Source organism: Sciurus vulgaris (genome assembly GCF_902686455.1).
Source record: "Sciurus vulgaris genome assembly, chromosome: 7".
NCBI classification, from domain to species: Eukaryota; Metazoa; Chordata; class Mammalia; order Rodentia; family Sciuridae; genus Sciurus; species Sciurus vulgaris.
In genome coordinates, this window is record NC_136467.1 from 47,055,767 (window position 1) to 47,078,715 (window position 22,949).

At 37.3% G+C, this 22,949-nt stretch overlaps 1 protein-coding gene across 2 annotated transcripts in view; it reads right to left on the reverse strand.

Moving 5' to 3' along the window:
• SLC35F1 (solute carrier family 35 member F1) overlaps positions 1–22,949 on the reverse strand; it is a 377,466-nt gene that overhangs the window by 13,725 nt on the left and 340,792 nt on the right. For both annotated transcript variants that reach the window (XM_079149022.1, XM_079149023.1), the window contains 3 exons: positions 19,600–19,756; positions 17,432–17,484; positions 11,988–12,142 (listed from right to left, as the gene is read on the reverse strand). In XM_079149022.1, coding sequence (XP_079005148.1) covers positions 11,988–12,142; positions 17,432–17,484; positions 19,600–19,756 — 365 coding nt within the window. The remainder of the gene's footprint in view (positions 1–11,987; positions 12,143–17,431; positions 17,485–19,599; positions 19,757–22,949) is intronic.

Genomic DNA, 22,949 nt, shown 5'->3' on the forward strand with positions numbered 1-22,949 from the left:
TCTGAGAATCTGGATGACAGACCTGGACCTATTCACTGACTTCTAACTGGAATTTAACATTTCTTTATTTATAAATGTAACAATGGTATTAGAAATACTTTAGACTTTTCACCAGCATAATGGTAAATATGTTCATATCATGTTATAAATGCTGCAGATATCTCCAAATAGTGTTTATGCTCCTCAATGATTTAAAATGACAGCAGTTATTATATCTGTTTCCAGATCTTGTGATTTGTATTTTATTATGTTATCACACTTTGAAATATTTTGGTGGCTTCAATATATTTGATTTGTAAACCCTTGTATTTTATTTAAGCCTTAATCAGACTGCTAAAAGGACCCATGGCACAAAACAAAGTGAGGGCCTCCATGGTAGGGAGAGGAGCAGGATTTCACAATCAGGTTTAAGCTTGTGGCAACACTGTCATTCTGTCTGTCGATGGACTTGTATTTATTTTGATGAACGTCCTTGTAGATATGGACAAAAACACAAGTTTGCTTAAACACTATATACGTAAGTGTGCATGTGAGTGTGCCAGTAAAAGAATTTCTGAGTAAACATGTCATAACAAAGCAGGACCATAGTTTCTCAGTGCTTAAAATCAAAGTCAGTCAAAATTTTTGGAAGCAACCAAACATGAAAAGGGGTAAAATTATATGCCACCGTATTTGACAAATGGTAACCAAGAGAGAGCCCAGAAGATTCCAGCATGATTCCACACTGCTGTTAGCCCAGCATTCCTTACCAGAAGGCACTCACAGGGAAGAGGGTTGGTCCACTGTGAGACTCTCACACATCTTTCCAATTTGGAGAGGATTGCTTAGGCAAACTCGGGGAAAAGCCAAGGAAATAGGAATGCAAAGTCTTTCATTTCTTCCTCAGAATTTTGGGGAGGCAGGAGAACAATGGCACTTGCCATTATCTGGGGCTCTATGGTGAACTGGGCAGCAGCTCAAGGCACAAAAAGGTCATACCCCCGAGTGAGACAGGAAATAGACCAAGTTGACCTGTAAGTATAAAGACATCAGAGACATTCCCAAACAAACAAGAACAAACAACAAAGACAAAAAACACTCAGGAAAAAAACACCTGCAAGGTCTTTTTTGAAAAAGCATAAATTCCCCAAACTCCTTGATAATAAAATCTAGTCACCAAAAAGTTTGAGAAAGGACTGAGTACCATACCCAATTTTAAAGACAAACAAAACTATCTCTAACATTTTGAGGAAAAGAACACACAAACCTTGAATATAGGAAAGTTATCCATTGAATACAAAGAAATATTTTTAAGGAAGCAATGCTCTGAATGCTTCCTGGTACACCCACTTCTAGCCCAGTGGCTAATTTGCACTAATTATAAAGTTTCCTCATCTTCAAGGCACTTAACTACCACTGGCTTCTCCATTTTAGAGAAAAAATCCCGTATAAGTGGACAAATATCACTGTGTGCAGGCTATACAGCCATATAAAGCAACACCCCTTCCTGATAGTACCAGTAGTGATGAAATCCAGCCTACTAAGAGATCAATCAAAACAAGAAATTCAGGGGAATGAAGGGAAGGGGGGATAGGAAAAAATAAAGACAGTGGAATGAATCCAAAATAATTTTCCTATGTACTTATATGAATACACCACAGTGAAGGCCACCATCATGTACATCCATTAGGATGGGGTCCTAATTAGAATAAGATATATTTCAAGGTTGTGCAACTATATCAAAAGAATTATACTGTCACATAGACTTAAAAAGAAACAATAGAAAAAAAAAAGAAATTCAGAAAAGAGGAGACTGGTGGAGTAGCAAATGTAAGAAAGCACGGAAAGTATGAAAATGTGTCTTAAAAACCATATGGATTGTATTTACAGAAGTTGAAGTTGATAATATAAAAACAATAATAAAAAGTCAGGAAATGAGGGAGGGACAGCATTGATCAACTTTAATAAAAGGGAGTAAATCAAAACTCTTAAGTTAGAAAAAGTCTTCCATCCATGGTGGCCCCTTGAAATGTGTAAAGTAGTACCACTCAATGTAGCCATTGTAGCACAAAAGCAGCTGTGGATAATGTGTAAATATATGAGCATGGTTGCTCTTCAATAGAATTTTATTTACAAAAGTGGGACTGGCTCAGAGGTCATAGTTTTTAATCTCTACTTTAGAGGATCTCAGAGTCACAAGGAAGGAGCCTGGGTTCCTGCCTGAATGGCTGCATAAAAGCAGCATTCCCTCACTGCTAGAAGCCAACAACATCAAAGCCCAAAACAGACTGCACTGGTTACCTTGTAGGGGAAAGTCAAGTTCAAACATTGTCTGCTCTATCAACTTGGTGCTCCATGCTTTTGGGCCCAGTGATGTCAGTTTCCACAATTCTCTACTTGGCAGTCATTAAAGTATCAAAAGACAGTCATGAGAGGCTAAGTATTAATTTTAAAATCCCCCATTTACAATTACATGTGGGTGTTATGAGCTTAAAATTCCTAGCCTTTTAAGATGAATTCTTACAAAAAAAAAATACAACAAACTACTTATGAGAATATTTTTACAAATATAACATAAAGTACTACATTAATGCTCATCGGATGTCACAGGTTGAGGCTACCTTCCATGGCTTTTAAAGTGCAGTTACATTGGTGAAATTTGCTCACTGCTGCAGAGGATCAACAGGCTGCTTGGCTCAAGATTCTGATCCATGTCTAATGAAAGATTCCATTCTTAATGAAAGTTTCCAGTCTCTGCAAACTCTCTGGCACTGGCACTCAGATATTAAGGATACTTGAAATTGCTGGTCTATTCAAGTTTCAGTGGTTTGAAATCTCATCTCTTGCATTAATCTGCCTGTTGATTTTTAGTGTTCCTGTTATTTTTATTTATAAATAAAGAGGTAAGCACCAAAACAGTGGCTGGGACATAACAGGCATAGAATAAATAAGTGCTGGATGATGTTTTAAATTGAATGCATAATAAATAATAGTGTCTGGAGTTATTAAACTTTATTTGCCAAATCTCTAGCAAAAACAACCAAACAGTAAGAGAAACTGGCACATGTGAAATGTAATTATAGTGGCAGATTTTGAGGGGTTAGGGTGGATCACAGAGCTCTACACCTGTCTTCAGAGTATATAACCTGGATTATTAGCATAGGCAGTCAATATTAAGAAACCTTTCTAATTATTTTAACTCATAGCAATTATTCAAAAATCATTTTATAACTCACAGCAATTATTTTAAAGATCACCTAGTATAAGGTTGAAAATAGAATATGCAGAATGTTTTTTAATATTCAAATGAAATTCTCCAGTAATCATATTACCCAGAATAGTTGAAGTAGCTTCTTGAACAAATCGTAAAAAGCTCTCCCCTTTTGTACTCATGAATATTTGGATGGTAAAAACATTTTCCCAATGCAAGAATTGGAGTTTTATGAAGCCCTTACCTTCCTATTACTCTTCAAACAGGGTCACCTGTGGTTTCAGGCCTATAACTAATGGCCTAAGTAGAGTGTTTGAAGGGGACTGGAGAGAACTTACAATGTTCACTTTTTATATCAATTTCTAGTTTATTTTAGCAAAGTACAAAAATATCTTCTTATGAAATTACTTTCAACTTTAACTACTACAGCAATTCTGTGGCAATATTAAGCCTTGAAAAGGCAATGGCTAATGGTTGAAGTAAGCTAGCTTATCATTTAAATGTCAGGCAAAAAGGAATATTCTGCACACTCAATATTGGCTGCTATTTTGTTGAAGAATGCTTAGCACATGATGGTATATCATGAAATAATTTATTGAAGTTTGGTTTAAAGAACCTTTTAATGTTTTGTATTTCTGGTTCACCTAAAAATTTTATTTTATGAAAGAATGAAATCAAAGAATTCAGTTGAAAATGATTGATATAATATTATCTACATTTTTTATACATGAGATGCCAGTTTTGCTTTTCAAATAGGGAATAAGTAGAAACTCACACAAAATCAAGAGCAACATTTTGTTATAAAATAATTTTTCTTATTTATTTTTACTTTTTTTTTTTACTATTTTCCTTTTATATTAGAGATTTATAGTTATACATAGTAGTTGGGTTCATCCTGACAAACTTGTATGTATGGAAAGTGTTTTCAGTTCATGATCCACCCTTTTCCCTCCTGTCCTCCCTCCCCTCTCACATTCTCCTTCCTCTACTCTACTGATTTCCTCTTGCTCATCTATTAATTTGTATTTTATTGGTTCTTTAAATTAATAGTCCAAAAATGGAAGGAGATAGGGATTACTAATCCCGAGTCATATGTTTTATGAGAGAAATGCAGCCCTGGTAGTCACTATTCATACATTTTCTAATTTAATCCTTTGAAAATCTCCATAAGGCCAATCTCATTTCCTTAAAGCCTGGAGCAGATAAATAACTGGTTCAAAGAACAAAAAGAGTAAATATAAACTATAATTTAAACCTAGGCTCCTCTGAGTTAGAAGTCCATGCTCTCTTTGCTACATCATATTGTTTAGTTCATACTTCACACAATACACACCAAGCCCACTCAATTTGTTCTCTCCCTACATGACTTAGTGATTTCTTTATTATAATCACATATTAGCAGGATACCAGAACTCCTTGAAAAATATGTTGGGAAATTCAGCAAATAGCACAGGGAGTCTGCAGGTGGAGAATGTGCTTTCATTGCCCAGATGTGGCTTCTGAACAGCTGTACCTAATGTCCCTATTGACCTGGTCTGAAGCCAGTGCACCCTTGTTGTCTGGTGTAATTGTTAACTGTTCCCCTATAGTACTGGATTATACAGATGGGGCTAATGTAATCACAAGGCCATTAAGAGGGAAGCAGGAATGGTGGAGATAGATTTGGAGATGCCATACCACTGGCTTTGAAGATGAAGCAAGGGGTCACAAGCCAAGGAATGTAGGTGGGCTTTAGAAGTTAGAAAGAGCACCCAAATGGAATGTTCCCTGAAACCTCCTGAAGCAACAAACTCTGCCAAACTCTGATTTTAGTTGGACGAGACTTCCAACTTCCATCTATGAGCTGGTAAATATATCACTATTTACTAAATTCATGGTAACTTGTTATAGCAGCAATAGGAAACTAATATGCTTTCAATTTCAAAATTGGCTTGTTTGCACAATTTATATAGTTTATAACAGATCAAGATCTGACCTTAAAAAGTCATGATATCATCAAACTGAAAAGCTTCCATATCATCGCTTCCTGAGTTTGGCATTAGGGGGTCTCTGAGGTCCAGTATAGTTCATTTCTTGTACTCTTCATGGATCACTATAGATTTACTGTCCTGGATTCAATAATCTTGTCAGGTAATAAAGAACAGAAATATGTACCATATTTCAAAAGTCATAAAATTACAGAATACAAGCGCACTATGCCATCCAGATTGTCTAATGTAGAATTAGGTTATTTGCTCCCCAGAACAGGGGCTTTACTGTCTAGTCAGCACATAGGCAGAGATGGGAGGGGGAAGGAATGGATTTTTTCCAAGAGTATAAAGTGAGAAAAAGCAAATAATCAATGTTGGGCAAGAGAGCTTCATTTAGTCATTTAGTTCTGCCTGGGTAAGCAACATCTGTGAGAAAATAGCCCTCCCTTCTCAACTTGCAGATATTTATAACCAGACCATAAGGTGGTTTAAAGACATCATGATTAAGTGAAAGAATAAACTATAACTGCAGGCTATAGTAAAACCAAATGAGATCTCAGAGGTCACTGGTCTAATCCCCATCACTGAAGCATGAGGACCTTCCACATTCTCTGTTAATATTCATGTCTTGTCTCCTCTAGTAATGGGAACTCCTGCTTCCAGGGACAGGTTATTCTACTTTTCGATGAATACTTAGTAACAGTGTTTCTTTATATTTAGCAATAATCTTCAACCTTCACCCTTAGGTTCAAGTTCCACTTGCTTGCAGCTACATACTGCAGCCACATACTGCAGGTCTGAACCAGGACTTACCCCTGGCTGCACACTGACATCACACGGAGAGCCTTTAAGCAGCAGATACTTGGGCTATACCAATCAGGGAGATTGGGACCCAAGCATCTGTATTTTTAAAACTCTGTAGTCACGGATGAAGATTACTGGCTTGAACCCTTTGTTTGTATAGTTAAGGATGCCTCATCTAAATTAAATCTTCTCTTCCTTAGGCTGTGACTTTCAACCATTCCTCAGACAACACAAAGCAAATGGTGGTTATTACTAGAAGCCTTGAGGAGGAGAAGCTGTAGGAAGTAACCAGAAAGATTTGGAAGCCTAAGGCAATGGTGGGATTTACCTGATTTCTTCTATGTTTATAAATTTATAATCCCAAATATAAACTGGATTGCACCAAAATTAAAAACTTCTGTGCTTTGAAGAATGTTAGCAAGAAATGAAACAAACAAACAACAACAACAACAACAAAAACAGAATGGGAGAAATGTTTACAAACCACCTATCTGATAAGATCTAGAGATTTATTATTCAGAACATGTAAAGAACTATTACAAGTCACTAATAAAAATACAAGTAATGTTATTTAAAAATGGTCAAGAAATTTAGATGGTTTTTCCAAAGAAGACATACAAAAATATAACCAGGTTCTTCTCTCAATATCTTCTCCAAACAAAAATACATACAAAATCCATCACTATAGCCATTTTTGTATTTTGTGAAATTTTTGCTTTGACCATAAATCAAACCATAAATTTTTCATAATGATAAAAATAACTTCCATAAAGTTTATTTAAAAATTCATGTTCTAAATAAGACTCTCTGGACATGGTGGGAAACCTGGGGACATGCCCTTCTCCCAGCTCTGGCCCTCTGTCTGTGGAGCGCAAGGGCAGCCCCAGAGGCAGGCAAACAGAACTCTGAGAGGAAACCCTGGATTTTACAATGTCTATTTAATTGCAGATTCAATAATTGCCCTGAGGAGTCCTTTATAAACTCCTTAAGACAAAAAGTAAGTTTAAAAAAAAAAAATCAGATGTAGATTGAATGAGTTTTTAGCTATTTCTTTGATTATATTAAGTATAAATTAAATTAATATTTAGCATTTCTTTGCTTATATTAAGTACTGTTATTCATAAAACAATTAGAAAACAACACAAGGTAGTAAGCCATGTGGTATCAATGATAGTGAAGGAGAATAAAGCATTTGTCTCTATCCTGACATTGGTTGTTATATCAACAGGAATTTGCATATACTGCCTCTATGCAGTATGCAAAGAATTTTCAAATTATTTTAAATAGGATTCTCAAATTATTTAAAACATTTTTGCTTCAAATTAGAAATCATAAAAATAATTATATAAATTTATTTAAATAAAAAACATGGAAACATTGGATGGGAGTAAAATTTACTATAAGCTAATTCCCCAAATGATATTAGCCACTAGCCAAAAAGAGCATCTGAATTCCATAATTAGCTGTTTTAAACAGTAAATCTCAATATTTTACACTGTGTAGAGACATTTTTGATTGTCATTACTGGGGGGCTATTACCAACATCTAACACATTGAACCCAGGGGTACAGCTAAACATTCTATAATGTGAAAGACAGGTCCCTATAATAAGGAATCACCTGATCTAAAATGGCAATAGTGCCATGGTTGAGAAACCCTTTATTAAACAAAGCATAAGCAGTACCTGAAATAGTATATGGCCATTAAAAATATTCTTATAGATTAGTGATTCTCAACTCTGTGTATAAGATATGTGATGAGTCACCGGAAGAGCTTTTAAAATGTTCCTCTCCTAATAATCAGGGTTAGACTTTTTATAATAGGATCTAGGCACAGCTGTGTTTTATATTCTTTCTTGGTGATAGTAACATATGGCCAGATGTGAGAGCTACTAATATAGAACCACATTAAATAGTATGGAAACATATACATTTTAAATTTAATTAAAGCATGGGACAACACCATGTGCAGTGAAATTTAATTTCTATTAAAATATCTATGGAGCTGAGATTGTAGCTCAGGGCTAGAGTGGTTGCCTTGCACATGTGAGGCACTGGGTTCAATCCTCAGCATCACAAAAAAAAAAAAAAAAAAAGTAAAGAATTGTGTACATCTACAAATAAAAAAAATTTTTAAAATTTATTAACTGCAAAATATATGTGCACTGTAAATATATGCATGCATTATAAAATGGTACCAATATATAAGAGCACTTATTTGTATATTCTTTCTCATTAATTAGTATGTATTTATTTACTTGCAATAATAGTTAATAAATCACTCTGTAAAATAGTTTGGCAGTTTCTTCTAAAATTAAACATACCATAACCATACAACCCTGCAATTATACTCTTGGGAATTTATCCCAGAGAAACAAAAACTTAGGTTTACACAAAAATCTGTACATGAATGTTCCTAGAAGCTTTATTTTTAACAACCCTAAATGGGGACAATTCAGATGGCTTTTACCAGGTGGGCGGTTTAATACACTGTGGTATATCCATACCGTGGAGTACGTATGTTCATCAATAAAAATGATCAACAACTGAATTATGCTGAGTGAAAAAAGTCAATCCCAGAAGTCAACAAACGTATAACTGCAATTTACATCACATTCTTGAAATGACAAATTTATACAAATTGAGAACAAATAAGTGGTTTCAATGGGATGGGGTGGGTGAAAAGGACATAGGTGAGATTATAAAAAGGCAACATGAGCAATCCCTGTGGTGATGGGAATTGCTGAATGTTGACTCCATCAATGTTAATATCCTAATATTATACTATAGTTTTACAAGACGTTACCAATGGAGAAAAACGGGTAAACGGTTTGGGAATTTCTCTGTATTATTTCTTAAAATTGTATGTGAATCTATAATTACCTTGTGTTAGTCAGCTTTCATTGCTGTGACTAAAGCACCTGACAAAAAATAACTTAGAAGAGAAAATTTTATTTTGGGCTCACAGCCTTAGAGGTTCAGTCTGTTGTTGGCCAACTCCACTGCTCTGGGATCATGATGAGGTAGACTGTGCTGAGGAAGGATGTGCCAAAAGAAAGCTGCTAATCTCATGGCAGCCAAAAAGCAGAGAGAGCAAGGAACCAGGGAAAAATATACTTCTCTAAGGTCATGCCCTCAGTCACCTACTTCCTCCAGCCACACCCCACCTGCTTACAGTTACCACCTAGTAATCCATTCAAATCATGAATTCATCAAATGGAATAATCCACTGATTGTGAATTACCACTTCCATAAACTAATCATTCACATCTAAACACGTCTGCCTTGCCTAACATGTTCTTTTGGGTCACCTCACATTCAGACCATAACATCTTTGTCAGTTTAATATTTTTTTAAGACTAGGAATCAATCTTAACTAGAATAAAAACCACCTACTGTGTTGGAATAAGCTCTACCTTAAGGAAATATGTTTCAACTAGTGACAACATATAGTTTATATGTGGGTTACATGGTTTCCTCATCAGCAAAGCAAAGCATACGGGTGATAACATACAAAGGAAATATACAAACAATGGAAGGAGAGGATGGTTGTGGAGAATTAGAATTTACCTGATACATCAGCCTTCTCAGTTCCTGATATTTGCAAATGTGAGGAACCCCAGGTCTAAGCTAAAGTTAGTGGAAGTATAAGAAGTGCCAGATACAAGTAGGAATGGGCACCACTCAAGTGCTCCCCATTATCTTCAGAATAATGACTTTCACATTCAGAAAGCACTAGACTCACAGGAGAGCCTGTTAAGGCAAACATTTCCAGACATGTCCCCAGATACTAATTCTGTGGCTATGGGGTGTGGCCCATAAATCTGCATTTTTAAACAGGTTCCTGGGGTGAAACCAGAGTTTTAAGAATACTACTCTAAGGGATGCTGAAAACTGGACTGGGTCTGGTCTGCCCAGAAGTGACCATAGTCCTCAATTAGAACAATGGATTTTAGTCATATTTCCTAAAGGGAGATTAAAGGAGTTCTTCTAGTCAGGGAATTTATAAAGTTAAATATAGGGTTAATTGCTCAGAACTGAACTCACATTGAGGAATGGTCTAGATGTGGATGCTTAACTGCAGAGAAGAGGGAAAAAAAAATGGTTGTTTTGTCGTTTTGCTGTAGTAAGACCATGGCCAGTTGCTTCAGTTGGTGGTCCCTAGGGCTCCGGAAAATAGGATTTTGAAGCAAACTGGTTCTCTCAGCACTGTGGTCAGCAGCAGCATGAGAGGAACATATCATGGCCTTCTTTTTACCCTTATGAATACTTGGGTGAGCTTGGAACATAGAAATTAAGCTATTTAGACAAATTATAAACAATAAATATTTTCCAGGCCTAGGTTGTTTCTCTTAGCTGTCATTTTTTGCCTCTGTACTGGGCCAAAGGCTCCATATAAAACAGAAACTCAGGGTAAATGGGAAGATGTTGGTTAAAGGATACAAACTTTCAGTTATGAGATGAATAAGTTCTGTAGATCTAATGTCCAATATGATTGTAGTTAATGATAATGTATTGTACACCTGCAATTTGTTAAGAAAGTAGATCTTAAATATTCTCACCACACACAGAGAAAAAAACAAAACTGTGGTGATGGATATGTTAATTAGCTTGATTGTGTCAAACATTTTACAATGCACATGTCTATCATGTATATCAAAACATGTACACTTTACATACTGTGTATGTATGTATACATATGTATGTATGCATATATGTGTGTGTATATGTATAGATACATACATATACACATACATACATATACGCACACATACACACACAGTTTTGTCAAAGATGTCCCATTAAAATTGGGAAAAAGTAGGAACTCAAACACTTATTCCAGCCCACTACATGGCCACTTTCTCACTCCGTTGTCTTCCAGATCTGTTTTCTTATCCTTCCAGGCACTAGTCTTATCTGTGCCATTTTCAGTTGGTTTCTGGGCTAGGACATTTGTTCCTCTTGATGACAATTCTGATTATTCACTTTAGTTGCTTTGCCTCTTGTCATCTCAGTATTACTCTTTTCAGCCCATCATTATTCTAAGAGATCCCAAACTCATCTTCACCTGATTGAAGGTGCTCTGCCCACCAAGGTGCTCCATCAGCTGGCCATGTTTGTGTGCTGGTGATATTAACTATAATATTGCTGATGAAGCACATGGCTACCAATGACCAGGTATGGTCTCTCTTCCTTTTGCCTGTTCTACTTTGGTCTTATGTGCTTGGACATTCCATACTTGGCCTATTTAACTGTGTATTTTCATAGGACTAGTAAAGGGATGGCAAGTGGGTTTCTTCTCACATACCAATTCTAAGCCATTGTTAATGGATGGAACAAGTGCTGTTGTAAAGAACAGCACTTGAACTTGGTGTGTCATTATCAACTAGTCATGCCTGCCTTGGGTGAAGATGTGTGTAGAGTCTTACATTCTAAGAGGGAACCATGTTTTGACAGGATAGTTTCTTCCTTTCTTCGGGGCTGATATGTTAACTGCAAATGCCTCACAATATCTCTTTGCATTCCTTTACTCAAACCCCAATCTTTCAGAAAAGAAACTATTTCTAGTGCATTAGCATTTTCCATTCATTTTTGCTATAAAAATATCTGCAAAGTAGAAACTGCAAGAATTGTGTTTTTTCTTCAAAGAGAACATAATCTGCCAATGCCTTTGGCAGAATTCATTTTGTGCTTGTAGTTGGGAATTGGACAAATCTTTCTTGCTTCAGGTCAGAAATAAGTGTAGCTTCTGGGCTGAATGGTATAGGAAACACTGTTCCCCATTATTCAAAGGCTCTTCCTTCTCTGGCTGTTGCTTATCTTTTACCATCAATTGTAGTTAATAGTCTTGGGACAAAACTTGATCTCTGTCTTAGAGTGGAAATGTGAAAACTCAAATCATAGGAGATCGCATATAAAATTGCATTCCTATTCTCCACACAAAATCAACGTGTGCCACGTCTCAGTACTCTGACCTGTGTCTACAGAGTGTCATCTTCACAAAGGAACACTGACTCAACTTACCTTGTAGTGGAAGAGAAACAATCCACAGAACAGGCTGTACAAATCCGCTGTGAGCAGAGAGAGGTTGACTGAGGTGGCGCTGGTTTTCTTTATGACAACTGGCATAAAGCTGTAGAGACCAAACATGCAGGCACTGAAGCCAACATAGAGCAGTCCTGGCGGGGAACAGAGAGGTAGTGTCAGTGCCTCCTCCTGGGCATCTTCAGCATCCCCACTGGGAGGACGAAGGGGAATCCTGCACACTGCCTATGGCTCATCAATTACTTCTTCCATGTTAATTTTGCTTGCCCCTCTGAAAAATACTTAAGGGTAAAAACCTTTATCCTATATGTTTCAGGTCCTAAGTTTAGCAAAAGTGATATCAGATTTGAGCATGAAGTAAGCAAACTCAGTACAATAGCCCCCTCTAGTGTGGAGGACGTGCCCTTCACTCCAAGAGGAAGATGGAAATGCCTCTTCTCTACTTCAGTAAGGTAGATCTTGTATGTATATTCTGTCACAGTAATATCAGAAGGTTTTTGATTCTCCGTCAGAAGTTTTAATTCCCTAAAACTAGCCAATTTCTCTACACTTGGGTTTCATACTACTTATAATTCATTTTCTTTTCAACCAAGTTACTAAAAATGCAATAAATACTACATAACCTATGACTAATACATGAAAAGACATAAAATTAATTCAGTATTCCTTGAAGAACTCTGTGATTAACAGACTATGAACAAATTCATCTTTAAGTCACTAAAAGTAATCAAGTTTGGATAGAATATAGTCCACACAAACCAGGTCTCTCTTATTTTTAATTTTTAAAGGGCACCATTGATTTGCATCATACCATGTCTGGGCTAAAAAGTTGAGAATTCTACTCTTTCATCATATTACCTAGCGCACCCTGTGTGTATTCTGACTTGAGGGTTCTGATGTTTTATATTCACTCATTTACTCAAGCATTATTCACTGAGTACTTTCTATACCCTAGGCACTCTGCAATGGGCTAGAAGTACGACGAAATGCAAGATGGACCCGAAGCTTAGAGTTGCTATTTGGGCTCTGCAGGAGGATGTGGTGGTTAGGAAAGGTGGTTAGATAAGGCTGCTTTGTGGAGGTGGCATTTACCTTTTTTGTTTTGTTTTTTTTTTGCAGTGCTGGGGATCGAACCCAGGGCCTTGTGCATGCAAGGCAAGCACTCTACCAACTGAGCTATCTCCCCAGCAAGATGAAATCTTAGAGGTTTTTTTTTGCCGGTACCGGGGAATCAAACTCAGGGCCTTGTGCTTGCGAGGCAGGCACTCTACCAACTGAGCTATCTCCCCAGCAAGATGAAATCTTAGAGTTTTTTTTTTTTTTTTTTTTGCCGGTACCGGGGATCGAACTCAGGGCCTTGTGCTTGCGAGGCAGGCACTCTACCAACTGAGCTATCTCCCCAGCCCTGCATTTACCTTGAATGCTAATAGACTGAAAGCAGATTGTGGAAAGCAGGGGAAGAATAGTTTAGGCAGGGAGATCTTCACATGAAAGAACCTGAGAAGGGACTGAGAAGGGTATGAGTTTTTGAGGAGCTGCCAGGGTCCAGAATGACTGAAATGAGAATCACAAGAAATGAGGTAGGAAAATTAGGAAGGGGATGTATTATACCAATCCTTATGTCTTAAGAAGAAATTTATGTCTTATTCTAGGAAGCTACCAAGCAGTTTGTAGCAGGCTTCTAAAGTAATATGATCTTCCTTTTTAGATTACCTCATCTATTCTGTACAGAGGGAATGAGAAAGAAGAAAGCTTGGGAGGATGGGAGGAGACCAGTGGGAAGTTTAGTATTCTAGTCCAGGCAAGGGAAGTTAGTGGCTTGCCTGGACTTGCTCACAATGGCAAGGAAGAAGAAGGGAGGGGTCTCGATCTGTGAAAACTCAACAAACAAATGCTGGAGATGGACTTAAGGTGGTAGTGAGGAAGGGAAGTTATCAAAGATGCCACGGGTTCTAGCAAATTTAGAAACTGGGTGAACTGTGATAGTGTTTACTGAGATGGACAGAACTAAGGGAGACCAGGTTTTCAGGGGAAATAAAAGTTCCATTTTGAATGTCAAGTTTTAGATACTTATGTATAATCCATGAAGATTTGTCTAGTAGGGAGCTGGATATGTGTCCCTGGAGGGCTCAGAGAAGAGGTGTGACTTTATAAGCACACTTGGTAAGCCAAGGAAAGTAGAAAAACTAGTATACAGCAAACTTTCCCTCTCCTAATTAGGCTACCTCAGAATGCTACTAGCTTAAACAATCAGAACATTATTTTTTAAAACGGCAGAAATTAAATATTGGGGTACACAGTGGAATACATACACTGTCAGAGTTGATGGATTTTGCTAAGTGAACTAGTGTTTTGGTGTATGAACACTCTGTTTGTAAGCTTAGAAGTCAATCAAATGTGCACACTGTTAACAGGAGAGCTGAACTACAGTCCCATAACAGGAAGCCAAGAGCCCAGTCAAGTGGCCTCAACTGTGTAGACCTCAAATTCACTGCTAAAAAGAAAGTTGTACCCTTAGTTAACTTTAACATTCACCTTGCTTTGTGGTTCCATTATCCCGTCTTCAAGGGAAGGTCAAATTGAGATTTGGCCTCCAGAAAACAAACAAAAAAATAGGGATCAACCACAACATCAGGTACTGAACCCCAGTACATTTTTTTCATATGATATTTGACTTTCACCTTAGATTGTATTCATTCACATATCCATTAGCACAATATGGCAAATGGGACAAAGGGAATATTTAAGTTATTTATTAGACTTCTGGCTGTGATTCTAACATTCCTGCTCCCCAGGCGCACACTTTAGCTGTATCAAATTGTACATTTTACTTGAGTTTACTGATTAGATAATCACAGCCAGTCTTTGTGTTCAGTAGAGTAAAACAAGGAATAAAACCAATGATAACTATTATCTTCTTGCTTTTAATCATTCTGTGTCTTTCAACTGGCCCACACTGTAGGAAAATTACAATCTGTTAAAAATGTCTTCAAGTCCAAAAAATATAATACATTTATCATTCCATTTACGCAAGGAAAGGAAATTTTTTTTCTTTGATAAAGTGACAACCATTTGAGCTGTCCAAGAGATTTTAAGAGTTAGATTAGTGCTGTGCAAAGAGGAAGGAGATGGACCCACTGACAGATGATGGGTAATGAAGACAGACTTGGATTCTGTTCTCTTATCCCAAACAATGTGAGTTCTTCACCAGGACACAGAGATCAGAGCTGGACACAGCTCTTGGACCACTCTTGGGTGACTTCCCAAGGAGTGTGAGGAAGGTGAGAGAATGCTGACTGCCCTTGATGTCTCCCTGCCTCTTTGGCCCAGGAGTTGCAGTTCCCCAGAATGAAACTGCAATGTCAAACCTAAAGCCCTCCCCCAGTCATTGTCTCCATCACTTCCCTTCTGTCTATGTTTTAGGAGATGGGAGAAGGCAGAATAGCATCCATCTTCACTGGTATTCATTCATTTGCTCACTTAACAAATATAATTCATAGAACTAATTGGACATAACTTTCCTAGCCTTGTATTTGAATACATGATCAGGGTAACGCCATAATATGTACAACCACAAGAGTGGGAACCTAAATAGAATAAGCTATATACTCTATGTATGTATAATTTGCCAAAATACATTCTACTGTGAGGTATAACTAAAAATAACAACACACACACACACACACACACACACACACACACACACATTCTCTGACAGCCATGTGCCCAAAACTGAGCTAAACAACGGAAGTATGTAGTTGGTCAGAGTAGGCTAATAAGGACAAATGTGGCCTTGGCATCACAATCTCAAACCCAACCCTACAAATCCTTCAGAAAGTAGAGGATGAATATTTGACTCCCCTTCTGGGTCATTTGGGCCTCATTTCCAATCAAGAATTAAATGGATGACTTTGTAATGTGTTCCTTTTATACTGTCTTCATCATCTTGGACTACAGAGAACTGACATTTTAATGGCAGTCTGAGAGTTTAGGATAAAACTATCTTTTGATGACACATTTATCTAACACAGAATTATAAGAGAGCCTCAGTGGACATGCACATGACATCCACATAATTAGATTACAAATTCATTTTGATCATTACTATTATAGTCAATATCAAATTAATTTAGACTCACAGACCACTGTATGTGAAGTGCTACTAAGTCCAACATTTGAGAGTCATGTCTTTGAGAGTCACAAAGGCAAATGCTTCTGTAACCGGCAGCAGCTTTCCATTCCTGGCTGCCCTCCTCTGCACGCCCCCCCCTGCCCCAACGCCTATTGATTTTCATTTAATTATAATATCTTATACATACATTTGAGGAAAAATAAATGGCAGACCTTTGATGGTATACGGGCTGGGCAGCCCTTGAAATCACTAGAGATAACCCCTCAGGGATGTCATGTGTACTTCTGTGGCTCACAAGTGCCTTCAGAGGAAATGATATCCTCAGCAAGGTTGTCCTGGAGCATAGGGGCTGGGGGTAGGCAAAGTGATGCAGAGGACTTTATGTCATTGTTCTTCTTCCTTGTCAAAGGAAGCTGTCAGATGTATCAAATCTGTATGACTGGAGACGACCCAAACAGCAAGCTTCAGTGTGGGGAAACTGTATTTTTTACCTTCCATTTGCATACATTCTGCATACATTTCTCCAGCACCTCCTGGCTAAGCCAAACTCTAGGTTCACTGCTGGGACCTGTGTGCCTCCGTACAGTCGCTGAGGATACCTGCTGAGGGCATTCAATGGCAGTCCTTTCCAGGGCTTGCTGTGTGATCAATCATTAGAGCATCACCTAGGATCTGAAATCCTTTCCTCAATATTTTAGAGGAAAGTGATTTTAGAAAAAGGTGGAATCTGAGATGCCCTGGATGACGATTAAACAGCTCAAAGCATGTCTGGTATTTTCTAGGTCCATATGGGTCCCAATTAACGAATTCTTATGTGCAAACTGCTCCTTTCTGAAAAGGTTTTTATGGGCTCAGAATGCCCATTACATTGTTTCCTTTTATGCCTTTTTGTTAAGTTCAGTTTTTTCCTTTTACTAAAGTGCCACTTTTTAATGATCACATCAGTTTTGTGCTTCCTGGCTAGAGCAAATTGCTGTCATTTCTGTGCTACCACTGCCTTGGGGCATTTTCTTTTCCGGTTGGTCTTTAACCTAATAACACACTTCCGTGTCTATCCACCTTGACAGTGATAATGAGCAGAAGCTCAAGTAGGAAACATGATGAATTACACAGGCTAGTCTCTTACAGTGTGCAGGAATCCCTAAAATGAAAAGGGATTTCATCACCTTTTTTCCCCCCTGCCATTCTGAATCCCTCCCTTGTTCATGTACTGCACCCAACCGCATCACTCTTAAAAAATGTACTTCTCAAGATTACTAAAAAAAGTATCTGAGGTGTGCAAACTCCTTACCTATTTGCCAATCCCAGGGCACCTTTAACAGCTCCTTGTGCTCCATGATAGCCCTGCAAATGCAAAGAAAGTAGATCTGATAAGCAAGATGATAATATGTTCTATTTTCTCCCCTCTCTTGACTTGTTATATTTATACAAATAATAAAAAAACCAATTGAATTTCAAAAATAACTTTGAGCAATACAGAGGCAGCCTGTGTGTGGTCTTGCCAGGCAAGGCCAGCAAGTGAGAGCTTTCTGGTAACTGTGGTAGAATGCAAACCTCTATTCTCCTCCAACAGTCCACCCAGAGCCTTTGTTCCTTCTTGCTCAGATGCTGAGCAAATGCCCAGATTCAGAAAATTTCTCTGCTTGCAGTTTTAGTCAATTTTCTGATGGGAGCATTATCTAGAGTAATCATTCTCGAAGATAAATGTATCTTAAAGTCATCTGGAGAGTGTGTTAAAATACCACTAGAGATCCTGATTCTGCAGGTCCAGGTGGGGCTCAAGGGGTTGCATTTTGGACAAGCTCTCCTGCAATGCCAGTGCTGCTGGTCTGAGGACCACACTTTGAGACCCACTCACTAGAAGAGGAGCAGGAGGTGAGGTTGGCATCACTCCACCAGCATTGCTTTGGTGCCAGTGTGTCCTCAATGTACCCCATTTGCCAAACAAGCCCTTACTGGCAAAACGTGTCCATCAAAGGGCTCAATCACCAATCATGGGATATAACTGAAGCAAAAGAGCACTAAATCTCTGAATATATATCTTGGATTCAAGAATAAGAACCTATAACATGAGCCATCCATCTACAAAACATTGGCTATGAATAGCTGAACAAGGAAATTCATTCCCCTCTCCTAAAGTTAAAGCACCAAATTAGGAACTTTAAAATACCATCATACCTATCAAAATGTATACATGCATTCTACTGCCATGTACAACTAATTAGAACAAATTAAAAAATTTTTAAAAATACCATGATACTTTCAAACTAAGTCCTTCTCAGAGAGTCTTTCCTACCACTATGCTTTGTTTGCTGCATTTTTCACCAGTATTCAGGACACCAAAATTTGGAGGCTGGTAGAAATAGCCTATATGCAAAACATGTTTAAGGTGATGCCACATTATCTTCCATTAGTAATTTAAGATGTTGAACCAACACAATTAGAAAATACTTGCTTTGCAGAAAGAAATTTGTTGATGTGAGAATTAGTCATTTGTAGAAAATGATTTGGTGAAATTAGAGTGGAAGTTATACTATCATTCTTACTTCTTACATGAAACTAAAATGTATGTTCTTTACTGATGGGAAATTATGCTTTAACACTTATTCTCACAACAAATTAAGGTACTATCTGATTCATTAAGTGATGATTTATATGCACTAATTCCAGGATTATTACAGAACTTGTGCTTTGGCCTTAATGAACACTGTGTTACACTTTCATGTTTTTAAATTTTTTTTTAAGTTGTTGATGGGCCTTTATTTTATTCATTCATTTATTTATACGTGGTGCTGAGAATTGAAGCCAGTGCCTCACACATGAGGCAAGCACTCTACCACTGAGCCACAACCCCAGCCTCACTTTCATGTTTTAAGGAAGGTGGAAATACTTAACTCTAAGACATTAATTTGAAATATTATCCTTAGGCAATAAAAGAACAAGTTTATAAAAGGGCAATTTAAAACCATAAGTTTCCTGGTGGTTTTCACTAGTAAACAGAATGTCCCTTTGTGGAAGTGTGCTGAATTGTGATATTTATGCTTAATTTTTCTACTTCTCTAAATAATAACATGCTTACTGGATTGAGAGAATGGATGTATTTCTAATGCTTTCTTGAAAATTATCTTCCAGGTTTATTAAATGTTTTATAATACATAGCAATTTGTGTAGTTTGAAGGAAATTTACCAATAAATATACTGAATTTGAACATTTCATGAACTCTCTGGGTGGGAAGTTAGTGACTACTTTTCTGCCTTGATTTTTATATCTTTTTTTAACTTTATTTTTATTGTAAATAAATGAGATACATGTTGTTTCTCTGTACATGGAGTAAAGGCATACCATTTGTGTAATCATACATTTACATAGGATTTTTATATCTTTAAGGACAAAAACTTTAAGAATAAGTTCCATTTACTTACTCCTTGAATTTTTTGTTATTTTTTTTTTTTACTCACAATTGAATTCCACTGAAAAATGCACCAAACAGACCAATCATTCCCAGGAATTCCACTCGGCTCAAGGTTCGGATGATGTATTCTTCCCAGACGTTAGAGATACCATAGAGTGTGGCTCCTCCTAAGACCAGAAGGTCCCCTACCAGCTTATTTTCCCCTAGGAACCAAAAACAACAGAGAACTTCTGATTTTCAGTTGAGATTTTTATCTGTGCCCTCTCTCAGTGTGTTCTGATATAAAAGGTTTCCTGTCTAGACATAAGCAGAAGTTTTCCCTAACCAAGAAGGAGACTTGGTCCTTTCAAACTGATTTTCTCCTTTCAAATTCATTCTCTCCGTCAAGTTCAATGTCTGTGGTCCAGTTATGTGTCTGAGAATGCATGCTAATGTATGCATACGTTATTTTTGTTTCAGAATAGTGAACCTGGCTTAGAACAAATAGGTTCAATTTCCACCCTCTGCTATATACATGGTGAGAAGGAATTTAACAAAGCAGGCAATACTACATTTTGACCATGGGCAAAATGTGCACATACTTAGACAATGAGATTAAGAGGATTTATGAGCTGAAAATTTTCAAATCCCCTGAAGAAAATAATGTATAATGCACTATATCATGTTAATATTTTGCTTTTTTTAAAATCAAAAGTGATTGGTTTTATACTCAGTTTTGTTTTGTGTTCAATTTTTAATAAATGCTTTCTCAGTATTTCCTATAATTAGGAAAACTCTTTCTACTCCAGGAAGGGTAGAGCCAGGGAACGGTAGTTGAATCAGTGCTGGCAGGGCCTCACTGATACGCTCTGTACCCACATAGCCTCTGGTTCCGTGCTGAAAGAATCAGCAGGCCAGTGGCTCAGCAGATGTGATGCTCTGGGACAGCATGAGATGCAGGATGAGAAGGTGCTCACTGCAGCACGATTCTCAGGAAGGGACTCACTTGAACCAGCCTTGGATTCCCAGATTAGTTGAAACAATCTAAAACTATAGAACTGGGCTCTCAATTGGGAGCACAGGGCATACTCTAGGTAGAGGTTTTTTCATGAGGAAGAGCTTGGAAAGAACTGTGTGTGGTCATTTTGGAGCACTAGCTATCTCTTCTAAATGGTGCCATTTTTTTCTAAGGTGACTTCCCATTCCTGGTAGGGATTGGGGAAAAAAAGAAGACTTTGAAAGGCAGCAGTTTGCCACAGTCTATTCTCAAGGAGTGGAGCTGAGAATGAGATTGTGAGGGCTGGGAGCTTTCCCTGGGTCCCTGGGGAGCTAGCATCTCTATCCAGCAGATGAGCTGAGAACTTAATGAGGCCCTGGTGATAAACCAGACCAGGTAGGAGGTCCCTGCAGGCATCTTCGGGGGAAGTCAGGATTGCTATGACAGAGTGTGAAATCTTCAGCAAACTTTTTATGGGTTGCCTAGAAAATGACAAACTTTAATTTTAAGTAGTTCATTTGAAGAACAACCCATAAGATGAAACATACCTATAGTTTGAATTATAATGAACACAATTTAGCATCTTTTCATTCAGGAGACATTTCAGAATCTTGTGATGACGCAAACTCATTATTATGAAAATCACTTATTATCATAGGGAAGTGAGAAAGGGCTGCTTAATAGAATTCTTGGTCAATAAAATTAATTTTACATGACTGTATTAAGAAAGGCTAAATCATAATGAAATATTTTAGTAGGAATTAGGGGAATATCAATCTATCTTTTAAAACCCCTAAGAAGAAGACACACTGTTTTGGTGAACAGTCTCACCTATTTTTTCAAATTTCACATTTGTACAACTGTGGCCCACTCTGTGAACTGACCTTCACTACAAGAAATGTACTTACCAGTACTTTCAGTCTAATTCAGCGGTAATTTTGGATGCTAAGAATTCAATTTTGTGTAACTGCAATTTCAGAAATATTTTCTAAGTCATCAGTGACAAAAAGATGAAATAATATTAGAATTTCACTCTTAATTATATTTATCAGTTTTAAGTAATTCTGAAGTAGATACATGTGCATATAGCAAATGCCATAGTTTGAATCTTAAATGTCTCTCCAAGGTCCCTATTTGAAGGCTGGGTCCCTACTTTGTGGTGCTTACTATGGGGACGGGGCAATGGGTGTGGAACCTTTAGGAAATGGGACCAAGAGGAAGGAAGTGAGGTAACTGGAGACATGCCCTTAAAGGGGATGTTGAGACCTAGCCCCTTCCTCTTACTCTCTTTGCTTCCCAGCCACCATGAGGTGAAGAGGCCCCTTCCACCATGCACTCCTGCCATGATGTACTATGCCACCACAGGCCCCAAAGAAACAGGACCAATAGATCAAAACCTCTAAAATTATGAGTCAAAATAAACTTTCCTGTATTATTTTAAGTTGACTTATCTCCAGTATTTGTTACATTGATGCAAAACTAACATGACATGTATGAAAATTTAGTTGATTAACCAGTACATAATTTTGTACAACCATATTATATAATGTAGTGCTTTGGATAATAAGGAAACTAATATTTTTGCATCTAAAATTTGTGTCTAACTGGAAATCACAATGTACTCCATATTTTACGTGGTTAGTGTAGTAGATACTGACATGAGTTTATACAAAAGGTTCATGGGTTAAAATTATGCTCAGAAAAGCTATCATTTATGTGTGTAAAAGGATACAAGTGATAACATATTCAAAATTTTCAGTAAATGGGAACATTTGAAATGATGAAATGTTAATCTAACCTGAAACTTCTCTTCCTCCTTTGAATATCATACCACTGATATCTGGGCACCTAGTGTTTTCTACTCCATGACTGTGACTTGTTAACTTCCCATCTGTTCTTTTACAAATAGGGTTGAAGGGCATAGACTCACTGAGATTTAGATTGAGAATGAATCTTGGAAAATTATGGGAAAATTATGCATTCTCAAAAAATGTCTAGACAAACTGAGCTGACTGAAAAAGTCTGAATCCAGAGCAGAGTTGGGTATAACCACACCTCTGTCACTTACTTACTGTATAACATTGGACTGACTATAGGGTCTTTCTAAACTTCAATTTCCTTACCTTAAAATGTGGTTATTGTGAGAATAATAATACATGTAAAATACCTAGCATAGTATCTGACACTAAGTGTTCACCAGTGGTAGCTAAAAGTGAATCAATCATTCCCTTTGAATAATCATCTGTCTCTTTGGGTTGGGCATTTCTCAATTGCATTACTCTGTGATTCTAATCAACCAAGTCATAAATGCTTTGCAAGAATTGGTTTTCCAATTATTAGTCTTTGCTTTTTTTTTTTTTCCTTAAATAGGATGTTGCCTAGGTTGGCTTCACAATTCTCCCATTTCAGTTTCCTGAACA